Raw genomic sequence first — 23,803 nt, 5'->3', positions numbered from 1 at the left:
AAGAGAGAAATATAAGATTTGGCTGCCAGTGATGGTTAGCGTATGTGCGGGTTGGTGTGAGATTCCAGTTCTATACAGATGGGAGAATTTGAGCCTGCCAAGGATCTCATCCTGCTTCGACTTCCCTTGTGTGTGTGTGTGTGTGTTTGTTTGTTTGTGTATATAGACTCCTAAGTGAGAGCTGTCAACCAGATTCCAGAATACTTGAAGGGCTTGCCATGCGATGTCCTCAGAAGTGGTTGTTGAAGGCAGCAGATTATGTATATGACCTGTTGCCAGTGAGGTCGCCGAAGGTTAATGAAATAAGATCTCCTCAGATCTTCCTTACTGAGGTGATACTTCAGAGCAATGCTATACTGCACTTCCTTCGTAATCTTCTTAAACCTCCTGAGGAATTGGGTGACTATGCAACGTGGCCCTCTTTCTCTTCTTGTGAACACTTGAAAAGCCTTTGCATGCCAATTAGTTTTATTTCATTGACATTTGTGTGTGTGTGTGTGTGTGTGTGTGTGTGTGTGTGTGTACAGTGCTATTTTTCTAGAAAAAGAGGTGCCGAAACTCACCATGAACACCTCCTTCATTCTCTTAGAATATCAAGAGGTACTGTATATCCGCTTTTATACTGTTCACTGAAGGACAGAACAATCGGCATGTGAAACATTTTCTCCTTTTTCTTTTTTAAATGGAAAAAGAAGTCGGGACAGGCACAAATCACCACGAAGTAAAGATGGAAGCCGATCAGAGAAATCTGTTACCATTCAAGCGCCAACAGCAGAGCCGTTGCTGGGGAATGATTCTTCTCGGGCAGAAGAAGCTCAGGTAAGTAGCGAGGAAGGTGAACAACAGAGTATGGGCTGCAGGTGCAGGATTTTGTTGGCAGTAAATATCTTGGCACCTTGCTATTATTACTGTTGCTCTAAATGTGTTTTTCAGGCTAATGTCATTACAGGTGTGGCAGCAGTAGGCTTAGATTAACTCTTGATTTTGTTGCTGACATGCTCCTGACATGACATTTTTATGGCAAAGGCTGTTACAGGATTGCCTTGGAAGCTTTAGAAGCTAACAGCTGTTCATGCCTACCTTCAAAGGTCGCAGAGTTGGAATATTTAAATGTGCCTAAATGCTTTTGACCAGTGCTCCGGTGTCCGGTTGTAATCTGAGTTATTCTTGATACAGGATGCTGCGTTATAAATAGCACATATTTGAAAAATATCTTTCGACTGATATGTCTGGGTGGACTGACTGCTAATGGCTTCCACAGGAGCTGATGCTTTCTGACTGCAAACGGAAATAGCACAACTCATTTCTCCTGTACCACTCGCTAGAGACTTCAGAACTGATTCACATTCTCTCTGCGTCTCTCTTTCTCTCTTATACACACTCTTCTGCCTTGTTGCAGTAATCTCTGGTGAGGCCCACTTGGGTGGGAATCTTGTTATTTGAATCTTAACAGATGTTCAGTTTGTTTGCCACTCCCGGTAAACCTGACTTTTAAACATAACAAGCCAACCAGGCCCCTTAGTAGAGTAATCAAACAACCAAATGTGTCTTGGACCTGACAGCCAAGGTAATTCAGTACAGAGTTGAACTTGCATTTGAGAGATTGCCTCATCTCTGCCTCGAACTTGCCTTGGGCAAGTCTTTTGCCATCTTTTAAAATAAGACTTCCAGTGGCTTGCCTTAAAGAAAACATGCTTTTCAGTGCGAAAGTGCTGTGGAAAAGTTTACCAGTATGCAAGATTCACCTTTGCATATGGTACCTTGCAAAAGTTCTCTAATCCAAAAATGTTTTGCAGATTGCTGAAGGGCAAAGGGGAAGCAGTGGCTGGCTTATCGCCATCTTTCTGTGTAGTTTCATTGGCCTTTGGCTCAGATGACGTGGGGTGAAAGATTTACCAATTATATGTACCATTGGAAGTTTACTGCAATTTGGAGAGCACTGGAATAAGCGAAAGACCTTTGGCAATCTAATTTCCTAAATGGCAGTTCTATTTCAGATCCATACTTGGCAGACTAAATGTCTTGACACCTAGAAAAGGGTTACATGGGCAAAGCACAACAGCTGTGATGATACCTGGCACTATCTTTGGTAGACTTTCCTAGCTAAACATTGCAAGATAGCAAAGCTTCTGCCACTGGCTACTTGCTATGTCTACAATGGCAAAGGCAGCTTCCCAGTGAGTAGAGAGTTGTTGGCTGATCTAGATTTAAATCCTCAGCGGTAAAAATCCTTAGGGCATTAAGTAGCTTTGGGCTAATCAACATCCCTGTCTCACAACTGGCTGCTAGGATAAAATGGATGAGGGACAGAAACAATGGCAGCGTTTGCACATCCTAAAAAAACCGAGACTGTCTGTGGAAAAAGTCTGATGACTCCTTCCCTGGAGAGAGTGGAATAAACAAACAGAACTCTTGGGTTCCCATTTTGTGGCTCCCTAAGTCACAAACCTGAGCCATAATTTGGTGTTGCCTTGTTGATCATGGCTTGTTAGGGAGCAGCAAACCATGGTCCATGGTTCAGATGTAATGGGAGGCCAAGCACACCACTGTAAGAGCTATCAGGCAATGTGTGCTCTGCTTGCTCTTAGAAAACCATGCTAAACCCAAAAGACTGGCTTTATTGTGATGTGCAAACATGTACCTGTACATTCTCTTACGAGGAAGGCAGGAATAATTATTTTTAAAATACAGTGGAACCCTTGGTTATGCACACCCTGGGTTGCAGACGTTCGAGTTAAGAACGCCCGCAACCCAGAAACGTTTCTGGAGCGCGCGCGACCCCCGGATGTGCAGAATGCTTCTGCACACTTTGCGCATGCACAGAAGCGCTCAAATCACGCTACTTCCGTTTTTGGGTTGTTGTTTTTTTCGTTCGTTCAGGATACGCATGCACGCGTTATGCACGGCGACCCGGAACGGATCGCGTGCGTAACCTGGGGTTCCACTGTAGTGTGTAACGATGACATCTCACAGTTTCGTTTGGTAATTAGTGTATTAGGCTTATTAAGTGTTGTTCTTCGTAACGCTTTCTTTTTAACTATGTGACTCGTCAACTGACCAAATCTTTTTTGACCGCTCAGTTGTCAAGTTCAAGCACTGAGAGATGAGTAACTGGCTGAGATGTTTCCCCCAATTTTCAAGTGAAGTATGTTCTTCACAAAAGTAAAGCTAACGATGAGAGTATGGGAGGGAAGCTGTGCAGTTTACCGTAATCCCAGGTGGCTTTGAGGACAGTCAGCTGAGGAAATTGGGGAACATCCTATGGAAAGGCTTTTGCCTATTTCTCCAGGGCATCCTATTCAGTGTGGTGAAGCCATAAATGCAGTGGGCATAGCTTGCTCTTGTCTCTTGTTAGCCATGTGGGTTCATACGCCCATGCATCTTGACTGGGGGATTGGAGGCCCTGAACTAGCCCTCTTGGCCTGCAAAATGAGGCCCACCTGAAAGTGTCCTGACTACAGGAGTTGCTTATGAATGTGTGCTCTTCTTTTCCGCTTAGGATGACAACTGGGGTGAGACCACAACAGCCATCACAGGTACCTCTGAACATAGCATGTCCCAGGAGGACATTTCCAGGATCAGCAAGGACTTGGAGGACAGCGTTGGCGTCGAGTGCAAGCGCTATTTTCTCTTGACGTTGGCTGCTGTCCTGGGACTCCTCGTCTTCCTCACCCCTATTGCCTTTATTCTGCTCCCGCAGATCCTGCGGAGGACTGAGTTAGAGCCATGTGGCACGGCTTGTGAGGGACTCTTCATCTCTGTGGCTTTCAAACTCCTCATCCTCTTGATTGGCACCTGGGCTCTCTTCTTCCGCCAGCCCAAGGCTGACCTCCCCAGGGTGTTTGTGTTTCGCACCCTCATTTTGGTCCTCATATTTCTGCTGGTGTTTTCTTACTGGCTCTTTTATGGCGTCCGCATTTTGGAATCCAAGGACATCAATTACCAGGGGATTGTACAGTTTGCTGTGTCGCTGGTGGACGCTCTTCTTTTTGTCCACTATCTCGCCATTGTGGTGCTGGAACTGAGGCAGCTGCAACCAATGTTCACGGTCAAGGTGGTTCGATCGACAGACGGAGAATCACGCTATTATAGCCTGGGACACTTGAGGTAGGTCAAAGCAGATTTGAGAAGCCAGAGCAGCAATTTGCATTTAATCTACTTCCTGCTTTATTTTTTAAATTTGGGCTTTCCCCCATTTAAATAGATACAAAACTTAAACTGAAGCCAGAAGAGAAACAGAATTCATCAAGCTGGATGAATCTCCCCTTTTTAATTCTGGTCTTTAGCTCAATTTCTGTAGCCCGTTTACATGTACAGCCGTACCTCGGAAGTCGAACGGAATCATTTCCGGAAGTCCATTCAACTTCCAAAACATTCGGAAACCAAGGCACAGCTTCCGATTGGCTGCAGGAAGCTCCTGCAGCCAATTGGAAGCTGCGGAAGTCGCATCGGACGTTGGGGTTCTGAAGAACGTTTGCAAACCGGAACACTTACTTCCGGGTTTGTGGCGTTCGGGAGCCAAAACGTTCGACTTGCAAGGCGTTCAGGATCCTAGATACGACTGTAGTTCCTTTACAAGTCTTGCTTGTGTTTGTTCAAAACAGCTTCTGCAGAAAAATATTGTTTCTGTTCTATTCACTGAACTTCTTGAAACTTAGTACTGAAGGGGTTGATTCTGTATTCATAGGTTTGTAGAATAGGATTAAGGTCTTTTTCTCAACTCTGTTCATGTTATAACAATTTTGCTATGAAGAAGAGGCATGTGATCTCTGCTGAGTCAAATTCAGTTTTGAGAACTGCAAAAGTAAACCAAGCATCTGTGATAATATCTTGTAGGCAGAGAAACTGCCCAATAGTCTTACAAAAACCTCTGGAAGAGCATAAATGACACTGTGAATGGATTAATGGAATTTATTTACCAAAAAAATTAAACATATACAGCCTTATTCTACATAATTAAAAAATGAATCTTTATTTCATGATTGAATAACCTTTGGATGGAAATATATTTTCCTCAAAAAGCATTTTATTTTAAAAAAATCCAATTTAAATAAAAAAAAATCTGTTTTTTGATTTATTTATTTTAAATCATTGATTTTTATCCACCCTGGATTAAATGCATGTAGCAGGAGTAGGACTGCACCTCCTGGCCCTACCCCCCATGTCATGAACCCACCAGCTCCGTAGTGACCCATGCATATAGCACCGATGTCCGAAAAATGAGAGCCCTTCCCTCATTGGTTTCCATGCAATTTGTGGCTACCTACTGCACAAGCTCTTTCTTTGTTCTCTGGTGGGGCAGGATACCTTTGAAAGCTCTGGGCAGCCTCTTACCTGAGGAGAACTTTGAAAGTGTGGTTGTTGGCTATCTCTCACTCTCAGCCAGCACTGCCAGCCAGGTGGCATTAGGTGGTGAAGTTCTCTGTCCTTCACAGCTGTACAATCTAAAGGTAGTAAGGGAGGTGTGGCAGCAACATGGAGCAGCAACCCGATGGTGCTGCTTAGTAAGCACACACAGGGTTAGAAGCTTCATATCTGTTCTGAATGGAAGACGCACCAGTTGGTGAGGAACAAAAATGCCATGTTCTGTCAGTTTGGTTAGATCGGGAAGGGAACAGTTGGCTTTCCAGATGTTGGATTCCATCTCCCTTCAGCCCCAGCTTGCAAGGCTAATTGTCAGAAATGGTGGGGCTTAGAGTCCAAAAACATCTCGAGGAAGAGCCCCATGTCACTGGACAGCAGGTGTGGTGTTGAATGTTTGAATGCTCATCTGGATAAAATGCTATCTCCACATCCAAAGCCTGGCATGTTGAGGAAAAGGCTAACCTAGAACCTTCTCTGTGATTTTGTGTGTGTATGTTTTTAGCACTATTTTATTGCATTTTGTTCCTATGTTTTACACACACACACACACACGGTTTGCATATAACAGTTAACAGCTTTGGACTTCTGGGCTCCCCCACCCGGTTTTAAGACCTGATCTGCAGATTATGCTGAGTATATACCTGGACTGTACCATTTCAGATTGTAGGGTGTGTGGGATTAAACATCCCATGTAAAACATTTTATTTACGTAGTAAACTAGCACATTAGAATGGGTGCTACAGTTGTAGCCCTTGCTGTGATTTGTTAAGTTTATTACATCTGGGAGCTCTACAGGTGAGGAAACTCTCAGAAAGTTTTCTTCCCCCCAAGCTCGCACATATGCCACCTGAAATGGAATTGCCCAAATTCCGCCGCCACACTTTGTGCAGTAATGTGTAACATCAGCATTTAGATGAACCTGTTTAAACAAAAAGCAAAAAAACAAAAAACTGGCAAAGGATGAATCAGGATGGCTGTTGTACCAGCTGGGGTGAAATTGAGCTGAATCTGTGCTCTTTTCTGTGTGTGTGTCCTCGTTTTCTTCTCTCTCCCCCTCCAAAGTGGGTTGCTCCGGAGAAGCACATCAGGTGTCGAGAGGCATAGTAAGGCTTGAATCAGATTTGCTGTAGCTCAGGAGTTTGAAATCATAAGCTGCAGTTGGAAACCGGGAACCAAAGGGACAGAGGGAAAATCTCATTCTTTGAAGGAGCAATGGAGGCTATTGTAATACGAGGTTGCATGAACTGTAAAATTGCATTTGGTTTCAGAACATTTTCACACAAGGTTTTTCAGGTATACACCTAAAACCACGTAACAGGCACATATGTGATCCAAGTACACATGAGCGAGCCAGGATTGGCTGCAGTTTTCTGTTGTCTGTACGTGCGCTGACAAACCTGTCTATGCCTCTACTTATTCTGGACTATTACTTTGGTTCATTACTAAACTTCAAGAGGGCGTACTTTTGTTTTCTAGTCTTTCAATCCGTCATTTTCTCCTCTGCCCGTTGTCCATTCATGCTAGGCTAGACGCCTCAGGGGAATAATGGGTTAGAGAGATGCACAGTAATTATTTGTCTGTAAACATGAATGACTAAAGTTCCCTTCAGGTATTACTGTCTTGGCAACAGGGCTGTGTGCTTAAGCCCTGGCTCAGAGGTGCACATTAGTTTCTCAGCCCCTCACACGATGAGAGTGGGGTGCCTTTTGTGTCTATGGAGGTTTCCAATACAGTTGAGAACCTTGATCTTGTGAGGTTCTCAATTATGAGAGCTAAATGCATGGCCCCACAGTGCTTCTGTTGCCTCAGTAATTCCTGAAAAGAGCTACACTTTCAGGCAGCGTATGAAATTCCCCAGGTGCCAGGTATGTTTTGCTACTGGCACGGGTTCAATTGTGCCTATGTGGAGATTTTTGGGCGCCAGGTTGGCAACTGACATCTCCATCAAGCCAGCAAAAGACACACGTCTGTGTGTCCTCCATCATTGCATCAAGGAAAGTAAGTGCAGGGCTGAGTACAGATCTATTTCACTGTGCTGTAGCCTTTTCACAGGCCACCCAAATGGAACTCACAGGCCACAGTTTCAAAACCTCTACCTTAGTCCATAGTTAATACCATTTCCATTTGCACTGTGTGTGTTTCTCCTCCTTGCACTCTGACAAGCAAATTGTTGTAAGAGCAAGCTGCGGTCAGGCAGTGTAGTTAAGATCATAGAATCGTAGCATTGGGAGGGACCCCGAGGGCCATCTAGTCCAACCCCCCGGCGAGTAGACATTGCTTTGTGGCAGCCGGAGCCCAGGTTTAAGGTTGCATTCGGCGCCTAGCTTATATATCTGAGGCTTTCAAGTGCCTGCTTGATTGTGGAATGCTGTGGCTTAGAGCCACTTTCTTGATCCCTTGGAAGGGACATGAGATTGCTGAGAATGTGAAGCATTTGTTGTTGGTTCTCTTACGGTGGCTGCTGTTTGGTCTTCACCTTGTATTCGTTGTACTGTACATTGCTGGATCTCTCTAGTACAGGAATCCCCACCAGGGCATCCACAGGCACCAGGTTGGTGGCCCTTGTGCTTTTTTAATGTTATTTTTTTCTTTCAGTTACAGGCACTTCCTTCACTTGCGGCGGGGCTTTTCTTTTTTTCTTTTCTTTTTTTGGTGGGGTGGTCAATTTTGCTGTGTGTGTGTGTGTGTGAGAGAGAGAGAGAGAGAGAGAGAGAGAGAGAGAGAGAGAGAGATGCACTTGGGCAAAAAGAGAGGGGAAGATGTACAGTGGTACCCCGTGTTACGCACGCAATCCGTTCTGGATCACGCTACATAACATGGGCGTGCTTAACACAAATGCCCCTCCCCAAAGAAAAACCCCGGAAGTAGTGCTATTTGAGCGCTTCTGCGCATGCGCGAAGTGTGCAGAAGTGTTCTGCGCATCCGGGGGTTGTGCGCGCTCCGGAAATGCTTCCGGGTTGTGGCCGTTCTTAACTCGAACGTGCACAACCTGGGGTATGACTGTATATGCAACTGTATAGTGTTTGACAGAGGGATGCATGTGCTGCTAGTAAGCTTTTCCTTAAGCAACAGGGAAAGTTTACAGTTTTCCTCTCCCTGCAATTCCCCTTGTGCTGATAGTAGTAAAAAGTTAATCTTTATGTTGTGCCCCCCTTCCTACTGCTTGACTGATCAATAGGTGGGTGTATTGTTGGCCGTGTAAGTGGAGGCAGCAGCCTAGAAATAGCCCAGGCAGCAGAGATTACAAGAAATAGGGGAACAAGAAATAGGGGAACTGTATATGCTGTGGTTTAAACCACAGAGTCTAGGGCTTGCTGATCAGAAGGTCGGCGGTTCGAATCCCTGCCACGGGGTGAGCTCCCGTTGCTCGGTCCCAGCTCCTGCCCACCTAGCAGTTCGAAAGCACGTCAAAGTGCAAGTAGATAAATAGGGACCGCTTCGGCGGGAAGGTAAACGGCATTTCCGTGCACCGCTCTGTTTCGCCAGAAGCGGCTTTGTCATGCTGGCCACATGACCCGGAAGCTGTCTGCGGACAAATGCTGGCTCCCTCCGCCTGTAGAGCGAGATGAGCGCCGCAACCCCAGAGTCGGACACTGGGCCCCTTTACCTTTCCCTTTTTACATGCTGCCCAGTGAATGCGCCTACTGCTAGGAGAATCTACAAAATGCATTGCAAATACGTACTTTCCCTAAGGCCTGTTTGGAATTACAGCATATGTGATGTCAGGTGTGGGAAAGCAGAGACGTAATTGCCAGTGTGCAATCAGGAGACTTGAAGTGCACGCTGGCTTGTGCATTGGCAAGAGAAAGCAGGTTTTGGCAGTCTACTCAATCAGCTAAGGGGAACTAGGGCCTAAAGCTTAAGGCACTTTAAAGCACCTCACAGGGCTCTTTACAAGCCCTGCATCGTGCTTTGAAGTACCTGACTTTGGGACTTCAGGCTGCTCAATCTTGCTGGATCAGATCAGAGGCACCTGAGTGCAACAGTGCTTTCAACAGCAGTATGCTTTTTCTCTGTTTCCCCTATTCAGTGTCCCTGCAGCCCACACTGTTCAAAGCCCAGCATGTGCCGAGTGCAAAGGAAACTCTATAGGATGCTGTCTTGGATCTCCATAAGGTGCTGCTATTGGTGTAGCGAATGATCTGGCTGTTCACTGGCATTGCTGGGTGAACATGAGTGGGCTTTTAATTCCCTGAAGTTCCAGCAGATTTTATTCTTAAAGCTTCATAGGGTTGCAGCCCCGAGTTCAACTTTTCTTGAAAAATTGCTTAAGCTCCTCTGAACTTTTGTGTAATGCTTGCCTCTTACTATATATAAACACCAGTTTGGCTCAGAATAAAGCATCTACTGTTGTAGGTTTGTGGATAAGCACTGCCGCTGAAAGCAAAGTAAGTTGGCTGCTAGAGCCTTGATTTTCACCTAAGCATTTTATCTGTTCGTTTTCCTCCTTGGTGCTGCTTCTTCTTGTCTCCCCTGTATTGACCTCTCTAGTCTATATATGTAAAAATGTAAAAGGGGTGGATGTTTGTTCGTTACAGCCTTTCTCCTAAACTGCTGGACTGATTGCGCTCAACATTTCACACAACATTCCGTGGGTATAGGGGAAGGTTTTTAGCCAGGTAGATCGCGGGGAAAAACACACCTAACCCACCTAAAATGGTGAATTTGTGCCAGCCAATGAACAGCTCCTAGCCCCTCCTCCTCTTCTCCGGAGAAGCTGTGGGGAGGAAGGTGAAAATGGGGGGGGGGGAGAGACGGAGAGGTGCCAGGCAGGAGTTCAATGGGAGAAGCTGTGGGGGGAGGAAGGTGAAAACCGGGGGGGGGGGGAGGTGCCAGGCGGGAGTTCAACGGGAGAAGCTGTGGGGAGGAATGCGAAAATGGGAAATATTGAGAGAAGGCAGGCGGAAGTTCAACAGGAGAAGCTGTGGGGAGGCAGGCGGAAACGGGGGCAAAGACGGAGAGGAGGCAGGCGGAAGTTCCACAGGAGAAGCTGTGGGGAGGCAGGCAAAAACGGGGGCAAAGAGGGAGAGGAGGCAAGCAGAAGTTCTACGGGATAAGCTGTGGGGAGGCATGTACTTTCTCTTTTACATCTTCCTTTTCCATTTCACAAAATGAGCCACAGCAACGCGTGGCTGGGTCAGCTAGTTTTATCAATAGAAAATACTTCTAGTTCAGCACTGTCAGTTGGTGGTTTGGGAAGAGCAGTTGAAATAACAGCCGACTTAGTACAGCTTGTTGTCCTCCTGCCTTGTGTGCAAGTGTAGTTCAAAAAGAGGTTTGGCATGGTGGCTGCGCTCTTTGGAAGCCTTTCAAGATCAGGAGTTGGAAATTGTTTCTGTGGCTCAGCAGTTTCCTGAGGAATTGGGGCTGCGTTAACTAATGCGCTAAAAATGTTTGAAACTAAATAAACAAGAAGCTTAACTGGGGAAGTTGTTTGATCAGTCTGTTAAGAAAGATGCACCCTCAAAACTAAAGGATTAAGAATATTGGCACCTCCTTTTTTGCATTCTTTTTGAAAATATAAGAGCTTCAAGATGCTTTCCCAACCCCGTGAACATTTCACGTACCTCATGCTTACCCTCAGAAGTGTAAAGCGTTTTGCCTTAGGATTATTTCCTCCTCCTAAGGAGCAAATCAATAGTCATGCTTGATTTATAAACAGTGTAACTTGAGGACCACCACAACAGATACTCTGGCGAGACTTGAGAAGACTGCTTAATCTTGAAAAGATTATTTGAAAGATTAACGGCCCCCATCTCCTTCCTGGTCCTTTCTATGTGCCAGGGGGGAGAGCTGGCAGATTCTGCTTCCCTCAGCTGAGTAATGGCAGAAGCTGCGCCTGCCAAACAGTGAGGGCTCGTCCACCCAGGGCCGGATTGAGGTTTGATGAGGCCCTAAGCTACTGAAGGTAATGGGGCCCTTTATATGGCCAGCTATCCTTTGTCAACAACAAATTGTCACTGTTTTTTTGTGTTGAATATATGCTATATGGTAATTTGTGGACCAAATAGGTATCTAAAGCCATTTGCACATAGCAAAGTATGTATTTCATTTCAAGTAATTGTTGAAAAGTCCATGCAGAATATAGGCACCCTATATATAGAAATGAGCAAACAAGTGATATTTTAGGGAGCAAGCTAGCAGGAGGGGCCCATTACTTACATCATAGGAGCCTATGTTATAAAAATTAGGTTCAACCCCAGAAGGGAGTCCACGAACCCGGGGGAGAGCCTTAGTAGGGCTCCCCTCCTCTCAAGAGCACTTATGAATAAAATAGAGACGATACAGAATCTCCCAAAGCAAGGCGGTAACCCTTTATTAGAACTGCTGCAGCAGGGTGCTTTTGCAAGCAAAAGACCCCGAACAAAGGCGTGCAAGCTCCTATATATAGATTTTTGAAATTGCCCCCCCTCCAGCTCAAGACCACCCCTCCATACATTAGAATTACATCACAAATTGGGAGGGTCTGGTAGCAGTCACCTGAGCATCTTGGACCCTGCCCCCATGTCTCCTCTCGCCCTCCACCAAAAACCCATCAATTGAAACAAAAGATATTTACATTTCCCCAATTTTTATAACACCTATGCAACACAAAACATTGTTGCTGTATGTGGGTTTTATTTTGTTTGTTTTTTATCTTATATTTTGGAAATGTACATCCAGGTTTTTCCCTTTATTTTTTTTTTTTTGCCCTCCCCCCCCCCAAGAGAGTGGGGCCCTAAGCTTGTTTAGCTTATACGTAAATCCGGCACTGTGTTTGCCCTGCTGCTTTCCCCCAAGGAAACCTGCAATTTACCACTGAATTGGACCAAATGGCAATTGTAGGTTTTCCATGGATTGCATTCAGTGGTAGACAGCGTGTTTTTCTGGGGGAAGCTGCAGGGCAAACACAAAACTGCTCAGACCCATGCTTTCTAGGCATGGGGCAATGGGAAGTGTGGATGAGCCCTGGGTGTTTCTTCTATCCAGATAGCCGATCCATAAAGCTCATTTCTTGTTCAATGTACTCCTGTCTTTTTGCACATATAGAGTTGCTCTGGAAGTGACCCTCCTCTGTGCCTGAAACTTTTGAATATCAAAATATGTTTTGGATTCCTTCCATACTTTTTGGGAAAGTGAGTGGATTTGCCCTTAGTAAACTGTCTTTTAAAAAAATACTCTCTCTGTGCTTCTCATGGAAAAGGGAGGAGAGGTAAATAAAACAAATGCAGGGTGTATATATATTTTTAAAAGGTGGAATAAATTTTTATGCACAAGACTTTCCAGCACTCCTGGCACCTGATGCAGTTTTAGAACAGCACATACTACTATAGCTGCCGCCTTGCTTGCCAGATCATGCTCTGACATGACCCACTTGCTGAGTTCACTGCAAGAAGGGGAGTGCTGATGCTCGAGTCTACTAGCACAAGCAGTAGGCTAGACAAGACTGAAGCAAGTTGTTGCAACGTCAAAGTGAAATTGCATGCCTGCTTCTGAAACACCCCATAAAAAAAATCAAAAAATTTATAGCCCAGCAAGCCTGGTTTTCTACAACCATTATGCATGGTATCATAAGTTTTGCCTTCTTAATTACTGTGGAAGGGCAGTTGGTTGGTGGCCAGGGAGTTTAGAAAAGAACCTTGCAGAACAATTCTGTGTGTGTCTATTCAGAAGTAAACCTCATTGGGTTCAATATAGCTTAAAGGTAAAGGTAAAGGTACCCCTGACCGTTAAGTCCAGTCGCGGACGACTCTGGGGTTGCGGCACTCATCACGCTCTATAGGCCGAGGGAGCCGGTGTTTGTCCGCAGACAGCTTCCGGGTCATGTGGCCAGCATGACTAAGCCACCTCTGGCAAATCAGAGCAGCGCACGGAAACGCCGTTTACCTTCCCGCTGGAGCGATACCTACTTATCTACTTGCACTTTGATGTGCTTTCGAATTGCTAGGTGGGCAGGAGCTGAGACCGAACAACGGGAGCTCACCCCGTCATGGGGATTCGAACAACCGACCTTCCAATCAGAAAGCCTTAGGCTCAGTGGTTTAGACCACAATGCCACCCACATTCCCACTCAATATATAGCTTACTCCCAATTAAGTCGGTATAGGATTGCAATCCTAACATGTCAGGGCTGGGGAAGTCTTCCTAGTGGCCTGCGGTTTTTCTCCAGTCTGCTGAAGTCAACATCATCTAGCTATGGAGGGAGAGCAAATGAATAGCAGAAGGGCTCGCCTTGTATAAGTGCCCAAGTGTCAAAGCTTTTTCTTTCTAATGCAATAGTTGGCACATTGGGACAAATATCTTACAAAAATGCTTCCAGCGACACATATTTTGATGCCTGAGGTGGAAAATCCAAGATGTGTCCCCTTCTTTCACTTCATCCCCATGCTGGGGAACCACCCCCCCAACCCCCCAATACACTGCCTGTGATGTTCTCTCCAATGCACCAGTAAAGATAGATAGCAGATTTCTTCAATATAATGTGGTGTTCCTTAACAATCACAGGGTAGTTTCCATATTTACTTTATCATGTTCCTGTTCTGTTCTAGGTGCCTCACACACAGCTGCTATGTGCAGTCTCTTTGCTTTCCTTGCAGGCTGCTGAGGCGCATAAACCTCGGACATAAACCTCTCAGGCGGTTTCCCTACAAAGCATAACAAACCTCTTAAAGGGATATCAGCACATCTCTCTCTTTTTCATAATAATACTAAAAACTGATAGAAATGCAATGCAGTAATAGCAACACATAACCACTTTCACTGATTCCGTCTGGCTTTCTTATGGCTCTGTTGGACCTCCCTTAGCTGTACAGTATTCCAGTTTCTGGTGCCTATTTGCGCCTACTGTTTTGTTTTGCTGGGTTTGGGGGAGTTGTTTCTCTGCCTTCTTCCCCTATCATGGATTTGTGTCCTTCATTTGGTGCGGGGTGGTGTTGGTTGTTCATCATTGTTTCTGAGTTAATAATAGTAATAATAATAATAATAATAATAATAATAATAATAATAATAATAATATTGAAATAGTAGGAGATGCCTTCTCTTCCATCGTAAGGGAAGATTCATGGGGTGTGATCGCTTCATATGATATTGAAGCCACTTAGTGGTGGGACAGTGTCTGTTTCCCCTTTTGGATTTCCATTCCTATTTGAACTCAGCCCGTAATTTTCTTGACGTGATGGCAGGTCTTTGGTACCCTTATCATACTACCATTTTCTTAAAACAGCAGCTTCCACAGAGTGAGTTAAAAGTGCACAGCTTTGCCCTTTTCCCTAACTAGGAGCACCTGCCCAAACCCTGCAGGTGCATTCCAAGTGGAGAAACACCTGGCACCTGCCATATCCCCAGAGTTCATCCCTTGTGGGAATGAGAAAATGATAGACTTGTCTAGTTGTTTGGGATCCAGGCATAACAGCAGGCAACTTCTTCTCACAATTACAGGTGAAACTCGAAAAATTAGAATATCGTGGAAAGGTTCATTTCTTTCCGTAATTCAACTTAAAAGGTGAAACTAATATATCAGATAGACTCGTGACATGCAAAGCGAGATATGTCAAGCCTTTATTTGTTATAATTGTGATGATTACAGCGTACAGCCGATGAGAACCCCAAATTAACAATCTCAACTTTGGGGTTTTCATCAGCTGTACACCATAATCATCACAATTATAACAAACAAAGGCTTGACATATCTCGCTTTGCATGTCATGAGTCTATCTCATATATTAAACTCCAGTAGCTAATGAAAACAATTGCTTACATAAATGGACTTTTCCACGATATTCAAATTTTTCGAGTTTCACCTGTACAAAAGGATGCACCCAGGGAGCTGGCTCTTCTGCCTTTCAACAGTACCCAGTGCAGTTAGCCCGCCTAGCTCCTCTTTCAACCTTTTCCTTACGGCTAGGGGCACATTACTTGAGACAGGAGTGGTAGGTGTGCAACCTTTTTCTCCGATGGTGTTTGCTCTCTTAATCACGCTTCGGTCTCAGCATGCTTTTAGCCCTACGAAGGGCACTGGTGATGTTGGCACGGTTACAGACTGCATTTGCATGGCATTGCCCTTGTGTTTAATTACTAGTTCACACATGCCCTTGGCTGGAATGGAGGTAATCTTCAAAGTTTTTAGATTAATCTTCTTGTACTCTAAATAGAGGGAATTGACTTGCATTTTGTAACTTTTATTGTGCGGCCCCATGTCTACCTTAAATGTTACCGTGTCGAGGGAAATGATTTGGTCTTGTGATGTTTCATCCTCTTGCAGCTTGCCAGTGCAGAAATCTTCACCACCCTCACCCCTGCAGTCGCTGACTTCATCATGCAGAGCATGAACTCTCCGTTGGTGATACTGTATGCTATGACTTTAATTGCAGACCCTTTAAAATAGTGCAGCTGCTTGCATATGTTGCAGCCCCATTTGGTGAACAGTTCTTTTCTGTTTTCTTCCCTGTGTCTTTCTCCAGTTGCGTGCTTCCACTTGGAGCTCTCAGTTTTGTCTGGCTTCTGCATGGACTTTCCAAATTCCTAGGACTTCTCTAGGGCCCTGCTTGCCTTGTAATGTTTGCATTCCCCGCACTGTTGCTTCAGCTGTTTTGCAAATTCTGAGTGCCTTTTTCTAATGCCAGCTCATGATCTTCCACCAGTCTTTTCTGGATGCTGTTGTCTTGGGTTCCCAATACATACTAGCTGCTCTCTCAGGCAGGATTCAGTTAACTCTCCATAATTGCATGTTTCTGTAGCAGGTTGAGAACAGCCACAAAAGCCTCAACCGTTTCTCTCTCTCTGGTCTCATTTTGAATGTATAATGTTCAAAGATCTCATTGCTTTTAGGCAGGCATTTGTAGTGAAAGTAGTCCTGCCCTGCGCTGACTTGTAGTTAAGTTTTTTTTCAGTGGCAGAACGTTGTAAGCCATTGTATAGATACCGTACGTTGCTTCTGTGTCCGCTACATTGAGAAAGAAAGGGAGCTGTCTCCTGTGCATCATCCATTTCTGTTTTTACCCAGCATCACATAGAAGTCAAAGTCTTGTTTAAAACGTTGCCAGCCTTCTGCTTCGTTGCTGGAGAGGCTCAGTATAGTTGGTAGTCCTAAATCAACATTCTTACTTTAAGTTTCTTCTCTTCTAACCAGACAGGTTTTTCTGGAGACACTCCACTCCTGCTACCATTTTCTCAGATGCACCTATAAAATCTGATACCAGATTTCTTCAATATAATGTTGTTTTGTTTATTTAACTATCGTGGGGGGGGGAGTGTCATGTCACTATTTACCTTCTCATGGTTCTGTTCTGGGTGCCTCTCACACAGCTCCCACCTACAGACTCCTTTCACCCCACCTGGCCCCAAAATATAACAGATCTTTTAAAAGGGACATCGCAACACTTGTTTTTAATGGCACAGAAACTCGGTTATATGAAGTGGCTGCCTCAGTTTGACTTCTTTTAGACCTGGCTATGGTGGAAAGGGCTTGTCTGTTACATTAGAGATGTTATCCTATAGAATTGTAGAGTTGGAAGGGATCGTCTAGTCTAGGAATATGCAGCTGTCACGTATGGGGATCAAACCTGCAACCTTGGCGTTATCAGCACCTTGCTCTGACAAACTGAGCTATCCCTGTTGCTTTTAACAACAGAAATTAGTCTGGAAATTAGCATGGAAAGAGAGGGCTAACATCTCACTTCTGTGGCATCAATAACCCACTGTTGTTGTTGTTCAGTTGTTCAGTCGTGTCCGACTCTTTGTGACCCCATGGACCAGAGCACACCAGGCACGCCTATCTTTCACTGCCTCCCGCAGTTTGGCCAAACTCATGCTAGTCGCTTCGAGAACACTGTCCAACCATCTCATCCTCTGTCATCCCCTTCTCCTTGTGCCCTCCATCTTTCCCAACATCAGGGTATTTTCCAGGGAGTCTTCTCTTCTCAGGAGGTGGCCAAAGTACTGGAGCCTCAACTTCAGGATCTGCCCTTCCAGTGAGCAATCAGGGCTGATTTCTTTAAGGATGGATAAGTTTGATCTTTTTGCAGTCCATGGGACTCTCAAGAGTCTCCTCCAGCACCATAATTCAAAAGCATCAATTCTTCGGCGATCAGTCTTCTTTATGGTCCAGCTTTCACTTCCGTACATTACTACTGGGAAAACCATAGCTTTAACTATACGGACCTTTGTCGGCAAGGTGACGTCTCTGCTTTTTAAGATGCTGTCTAGGTTTGTCATTGCTTTCCTCCCAAGAAGCAGGCATCTTTTAATTTCGTGACTGCTGTCACCATCACAACCCACAGTAACCTAGAATAAATTAATCTGGTCACAGGTAGGTTGCCGTGTTGGTCTGTCATAGTTGAAACAAAATTTAAAAATTCCTTCCAGTAGCACCTTAGAGACCAACCAAGTTTGTTATTGGTATGAGCTTTCGTGTGCATGCACACGAAAGCTCATACCAATAACAAACTTGGTTGGTCTCTAAGGTGCTACTGGAAGGAATGTTTTTTTATTTTGTTTTAAATTAATCTGGTCAGTAGCCAAATAACTTTTGGAACAGCATGGTGTCCACCTTTCTCGCTGTTTCATTCATTAGCTGAACGCCTTTGCAAGCTTTTCTCTCGGCTGAGATGGTTTCCATTCTTTGCTACCTCTTGGTAGCGTTTGCTCATAGAAGTGATTGCCTGTGTGGGAAGAGAAGGGTGTGTACATGCGCTCATGTTGGGTGGGGGGCGGTTCCCATTCCTTTATGGCTCATAACATGCAGCCGGCAAAGCTGAGTTACCAAGGGTGGTGCTTCTCCTTGATGTGGGCAGGAACGTTGAAGCAATGCAGCCCCAGGGGTCTGTTTCAGGCATGTGCTCATTCTGCAAATGATTGTGACCTTTCTGGTTTTCTTGTTGGTGCCATCCATGTAATTAAGGTCTGCTCCTCCTTGCATTTCAGCTGCCGCCTCTCTTTAGTGGGCAAAGGAGCAAGTAGAAAAAAGGAGGGTTTTTTTTAGAAAACCAGGAGCCTCATTGCACCCAGCCAGTGATGTTTCTTTTGTATGTAGACAGTTCAGCAAGAAAAATGAACACAAAGAACTTATTTCTCCTTTGTTGACAGCCACAAGATGATTATATTCAAGCAAGTAGAGATTACAAATAACACCAACAATAAATGAATGGATTGGGGTGAAATGAGACATTTCTTTAATGGCCAAATTGAGCCTTTTTATCAGGGGGGAAAGACAGCAACAGTATGTTTTTGATAAAACTTGAAACCCATTTACTTCGAGAATCAAAGGAGAAACAGAAATTATTTTAAATGATACTATTCTCAGAAACAATAATATTTGTAATTGAATAGCTTGGTAACGGTGTCTATTTTATAAGATGTTAAATTAATAAAGAAGTATAATCATTGCATGTGTTAGAAGTTTAAGATACTGGAATAATACATAGAAATATGTATATACCAAGGGCTGTGACCCCATTTGCTATTCTTGCTAGCCACACCTGCCTGCCAAAAGAAAGTACTGTATTTCTTTACACATAGTGCATAGTTGAACTGTGGAATTTGCTCCTGTAGGGGACAACGATGGCCACCAACTTATTTGGCTTTAAAAGAGGATTGGATAAACCCATGGGGGAGAGGGCTCTCAGTGGTTACTAGCTGTGATGGCTATGCTCTGCCTCCACAGCTGGAGGCAGTAATTCTTCTGAATACCAGTTGCTGGAAACCACAGGACAGGAGAGTGTTTTTATGTTCAGATTTATCACAGTTATCTCGTAGGTCACTGTGAGAACAGCATGCTGGACTAGATAGATGGGCCATTGGCCTGAGCCAGGAGGCTCTCCTTATGTTCTTACCCCCTACCCCCCTGGCCAACCCCTTCCCTTTACACCTGGCTAACCCTGCTCCTTCCTCCCTTTATACCTCCCCACCTCACCATATCTCCATGGCTCACCTGGGCTTCTTACCTGCCCACATCTCTGTCCTCTGGTTCCCTCTTCCTCACCTTGCCTGGGTAGCCTGCACATTCGCATCTCCATCCTCCAGACCCCTCCTCCTTGCCTACCACCCTGATCACCTACCTGCGTCTCCATCCTTCAGATTGCTCTCCCTCACCTGGGCTGCTTGCCTGATCCACTTGCTTGCTCGCTTCCCACATATCCATCCTCTGGCTCCCTCCTCACCTCACCTGTGCCTTCATGTTTGTCCTCCAGATACCCTCTCCTCTCCTCACCTGGGCTGCCCTCCCAATGGACCAGCAGCTCCCCATACTGTAGGTCCCTTCCAACTCTACTGTTCTAGGATTCTGTTATTTTATCATCCAGTATCACCTGTCTGTGGCCAAGCAAACTGCAGCATGATTATATCCTTACACTTTTATTAGAGAGAAAGCTATCATAGTAATTAATATAGAATAGATAATATATGTATCAATACAATAAAAATAAAAAGCAACCAATACAAAAATATTAGGACTTATTACGTTGCAAATGGTGTTACCAAGCTTTGTTATCAATACTTGTATGAACAAATGATTTGATTTGCCTCTGAAGTTTTAAAATAAAGGAAAAGGGAGAACTATGAGCCAAAATAGATGGTGGTAAAAGACCACCACCAATAATAATAAAATTATTATTACTTGATCTCTCGGTAATTATAGCTTAAAACAGCTGCAAGTAATCCCCCTCCCTACCCCCAAATTAGGTTGGTGTTGTGATGCTAGGAGAGGGAAGGTTTAACCCATGGGTAGGCAAACTAAGGCCTGGGGGCCAGATCTGGCCCAATCGCCTTCTAAATCTGACCCGCAGACGGTCCAGGAATCAGCGTGTTTTTACATGAGTAGAAAGTGTGCTTTTATTTAAAATGCATCTCTGGGTTATTTGTGGAGCATAGGAATTCATTCTTCTTTTTTCAAAACATAGTCCGCCCCCCACAAGGTATTGAGGGACAGTGGACCGGCCCCCTGCTGAAAATGTTTGCTGACCCCTGGTTTAACCTTTCTCCTGAACACTTTTCCTGATCTAAATCATACGTGATACCTATATGTGGCTCCTCTGGGAAACACATAATTTTTGATCAGGAAAATTGTAGTGTACTTATGTGTAGGGGGAAGGGTTAAAAAGAAAATTTCCCCTGCTGCTGCAGCCCCACCCAAACCCTCCCCCTAACTCACAGGGAGAATTTCTTTAAAAAATTAAAACAGCAGCAACAGCACAGCACTGTCCTCTAATTACAAGAAGCTGGATAAAAACCAGTGTTTGAGGAGGCTTATGAGAAGCATTACGGGTGGGTACTCTTGCTCATACACTCAACAGCATTGAAGTTACATGGTGGGGGGTGGGGGTGGAATATGCTTCTTGGAAGGCTGAGTCTTTCACTGAACCAGTTTGGTGGTGAGAAATTGAAAGGCGGCACAATGGTGGCTCTTCAGACACAATGCATAAACAAGTTAAAAATGGCTGCTTTATTTTCCTGGTACCACAATGAGTAGACCTGAGGTGACCCAGACAGCTTTTCCCAACCTTGGGTCCCCAGATTTTGCTCCCGTTATTCTTGACCACTGGTCCTGCTGGCTTGGGATGATGGGCATTGTAATCTTAACAACAGAAAGTCTTAACGTGAGTTAGGGTTAAAATGAAGGGTTTCCTTGGGTTTGTGCTTGCCAAAATACAGAGATTATGGAAATTGTTCTCATATAATGTGGATTTTATATATATATTCTTCCCATTTCTCTTTCCAGTATCCAGCGTGCTGCTTTAGTCGTTCTGGAAAATTACTACAAAGACTTTTCTGTCTACAACCCACTGTTGTTAACAGCTTCCAAAGCACGTGCAGAGAAGCACATGGCAGGTCTGAAGGTCTACAATGTCGATGGTAGGTTGAGGGAGGGCAGATTAATTGGTGGTAATGTTTGGAGGCTGCTCTGTGTCCTTTCCCCCCTTTGCTTCCCTTGACCTGGACTGCAGGAAAGTCTGGCTGCCATCCCAACCCTTCCCTTGCCTCTATTATGATCCTGGGTTGAAGCTTCCGGCTTATTTTTCACATGCTGAGAGATAGATTTTGGATGATGGACACAGAGCATCATTACCCCTCCTTGAGGATAATTGAGCCCCCAAAAGACTGCCTGGTGCCGCCTATAGATGTCCGCACATTGGCATGAACCATCTGGAGGGAAGAGCTACTCACAGAAAGGCTTCTACCTGCAAAATATCACACCAATGTGTTGACCTCTGTAGCTGAGACTGGACAGCATGCCCAGAGACAGAGATGTGCAAAGTTTCCAATAATCATCTGGTGCTCCCATCACATGAGTAATGCATGATGAGGGTCTTGTATTTCTCCCGCCTTCCCCAAATGTAATGTTTACAGGTGGGGACCCTTGACCAAAAAGTGCTAAACAGCTCAGAGTCACCTGAGCACTTAATTTCATGGTACACATTTCTCTTTCTCCCTGCCCCGTCTCAACATTAACACTCAGCTCCTTGATACCATAAGGTAGATTTGGGGAAGCCATGGCCCTTCAGATGTTGTTAGACTAATAATTCCCATTGCCCTTGACCATTGGCCACGCTGGCTGGCGTTGGTGGTAGTTGGGTCAAACAATGTCTGTAGGGCACCAAATCAGCTACATCTGCTCCAAGCTGTGGCTATAGGCAAGCTAGTTCCCCCTAAAGATGCTGGCGAACTTCTCCATACTTGGGCTTGGTGAAGAATGTGGAGCTTGCCTTACAGCAGTGAGCATCTCAGCTCAAAATCGGAATCCCCCTCTGGAATCTCCCTTTTCTAACATGCAGTTGTGGAAACAGCAGGTGCACAGGGAAAAGGAGGCCTTTCCCCATTCCCTCCTCTCATTTCTTCACTCTTGGGTGCAAGATGTCAAGACCAAGGAGCTATGGGTGCTCCAGCAAGCTTGAGAGACTTGCCCATCTTCCATTCCCCTCTCTTGCCTTAATTTTGCTTTTATTTTCCAGCTCAACCATAGCCATCATTTCTAGGCTAGCAAAAGGGATCCTTTTGACCGGGTGTTGGCTAGCCTATGGGAAATATTCACATACACCCCAGTAATTTCTAGTCTCACCCCCCCCAGGCCTGCAACAACTTGGCTTCTTGTGTATGTGTGTGTGTGTGTGTGTGTGTGCGTGTGTGTGTGTGCGTGTGTGTGCGTGCCAAGCAGCAGAGGACACTGTTAAGCAAAGTGGTTTCAACCCCTCCATTAAGACCAGCAGAGTGATGTGTGTATGGGGTGCATGCCTGTCTGCAGGTCCTCCCGGCACTCTGCTAAGTGTGTGTATGTCTCTGGCTACCTTCTTGCCTTCCAGTCTGTACATCCCCTGCCACTGTTGCGTGGAAGTGAACGTGTGGACATCTGCCTGTGCATATGAGTGTGTGCTGGCATGCAGACCTCTGGAGTGAAAATGAGACACTCCCATAAAACCTAGGCAAATTCAGGATTCTTGCGTAGCTGTGATTAGGAAGCAACATGCTTCTCTCTCCACCCCCCAAGCAAATGCAAGGAGCAGACAACAGTTCCTGTCTTTGGCATTCACTGTGAACCCAGAAGTACTTTCTCCAGATTAATGAAATGAGTTCATTTCTTATATCTCTGCCCTCAACAGTTTCCTAGTCAAGGAAACTCAAAACAGCTATTTTGACCTTTTAAAAATAATAATAATGAAAAGCATACTGTTCTTTTGGTTAACAGAATGTCTACTTTTTATATACTTCTGCACGTTGCTTCTTTTGTTAAAAATGAGGTGATGGTGCTCATATAATGATAAAAATTCTGTGGGTGCCAGCACAAAATGGCTGCCACAGGCAGCAAAAGAAGAGGTGTCAGTACTCTGTACCATTGAGTACTGTCACAAAAAGCCCTGCTTCTGTCTGGCCAAGGAGCCTTCTCAGTACATGATCTTATTTTGGGGTGGGCCCATTTTGCTTCCAAACTAATTGGTGCACGCCAACCAGAGCTCGCTCTCAAAAGGGAGCTGTCCCTCCCATCACCTCCCCCACCCCCAACAGGGAGATGTGACAGCTCCCAGGGCAAAAAGGTTTGTACATCTCCCCCTCCCCTATTTAATAATAATATGATAATAATAATTTATTATTTGTACCCCGCCCATCTGGCTGGGTCTCCCCAGCCACTCTGGGCGGCTTCCATCAAATATTAAAATATCACAGTTTTAAAACTTCCCTAAACAGGGCTGCCTTCAGGTATTTTCTGAATGTCAGGTAGTTGTTTATTCCCTTGACCTCTGATGGGAGGGCGTTCCACAGGGCGGGCGCCACTACCGAGAAGGCCCTCTGCCTGTTTCCCTGTAGTTTTGCTTCTCGCAGTGAGGGATGAGAGCCAAACTGTAGATGTGATGGGAGACCTGGACACATTTGGGGAGGGACGATAGCCCTCCCCAGAGAGCTGGACAGCACATGCCTTGCATACAGAGTACTGTATCCTGGATTCAGTTCCTGCCATTAAAAAAAGGGACTCCAA

General features: G+C 45.0%; 1 protein-coding gene across 2 annotated transcripts in view; it reads left to right on the top strand.

Moving 5' to 3' along the window:
- The window catches only part of VANGL1 (VANGL planar cell polarity protein 1), a 42,781-nt gene that overhangs the window by 8,016 nt on the left and 10,962 nt on the right, over window positions 1-23,803 (top strand). The window contains exons 3-5 of one of the 2 annotated variants that reach the window (XM_033172990.1): window positions 696-819; window positions 3,500-4,107; window positions 21,056-21,189. In XM_033172990.1, coding sequence (XP_033028881.1) covers window positions 696-819; window positions 3,500-4,107; window positions 21,056-21,189 — 866 coding nt within the window. Of the gene's footprint in view, window positions 1-692; window positions 820-3,499; window positions 4,108-21,055; window positions 21,190-23,803 lie in introns of both variants that reach the window. The other variant, XM_033172989.1, reaches the window with a different exon arrangement.

The sequence above is a fragment of the Lacerta agilis genome, chromosome 16 (genome assembly GCF_009819535.1).
Source record: "Lacerta agilis isolate rLacAgi1 chromosome 16, rLacAgi1.pri, whole genome shotgun sequence".
In the NCBI taxonomy this organism is placed as follows: Eukaryota; Metazoa; Chordata; class Lepidosauria; order Squamata; family Lacertidae; genus Lacerta; species Lacerta agilis.
This window is presented reverse-complemented; position numbering and strand designations above follow the sequence as displayed.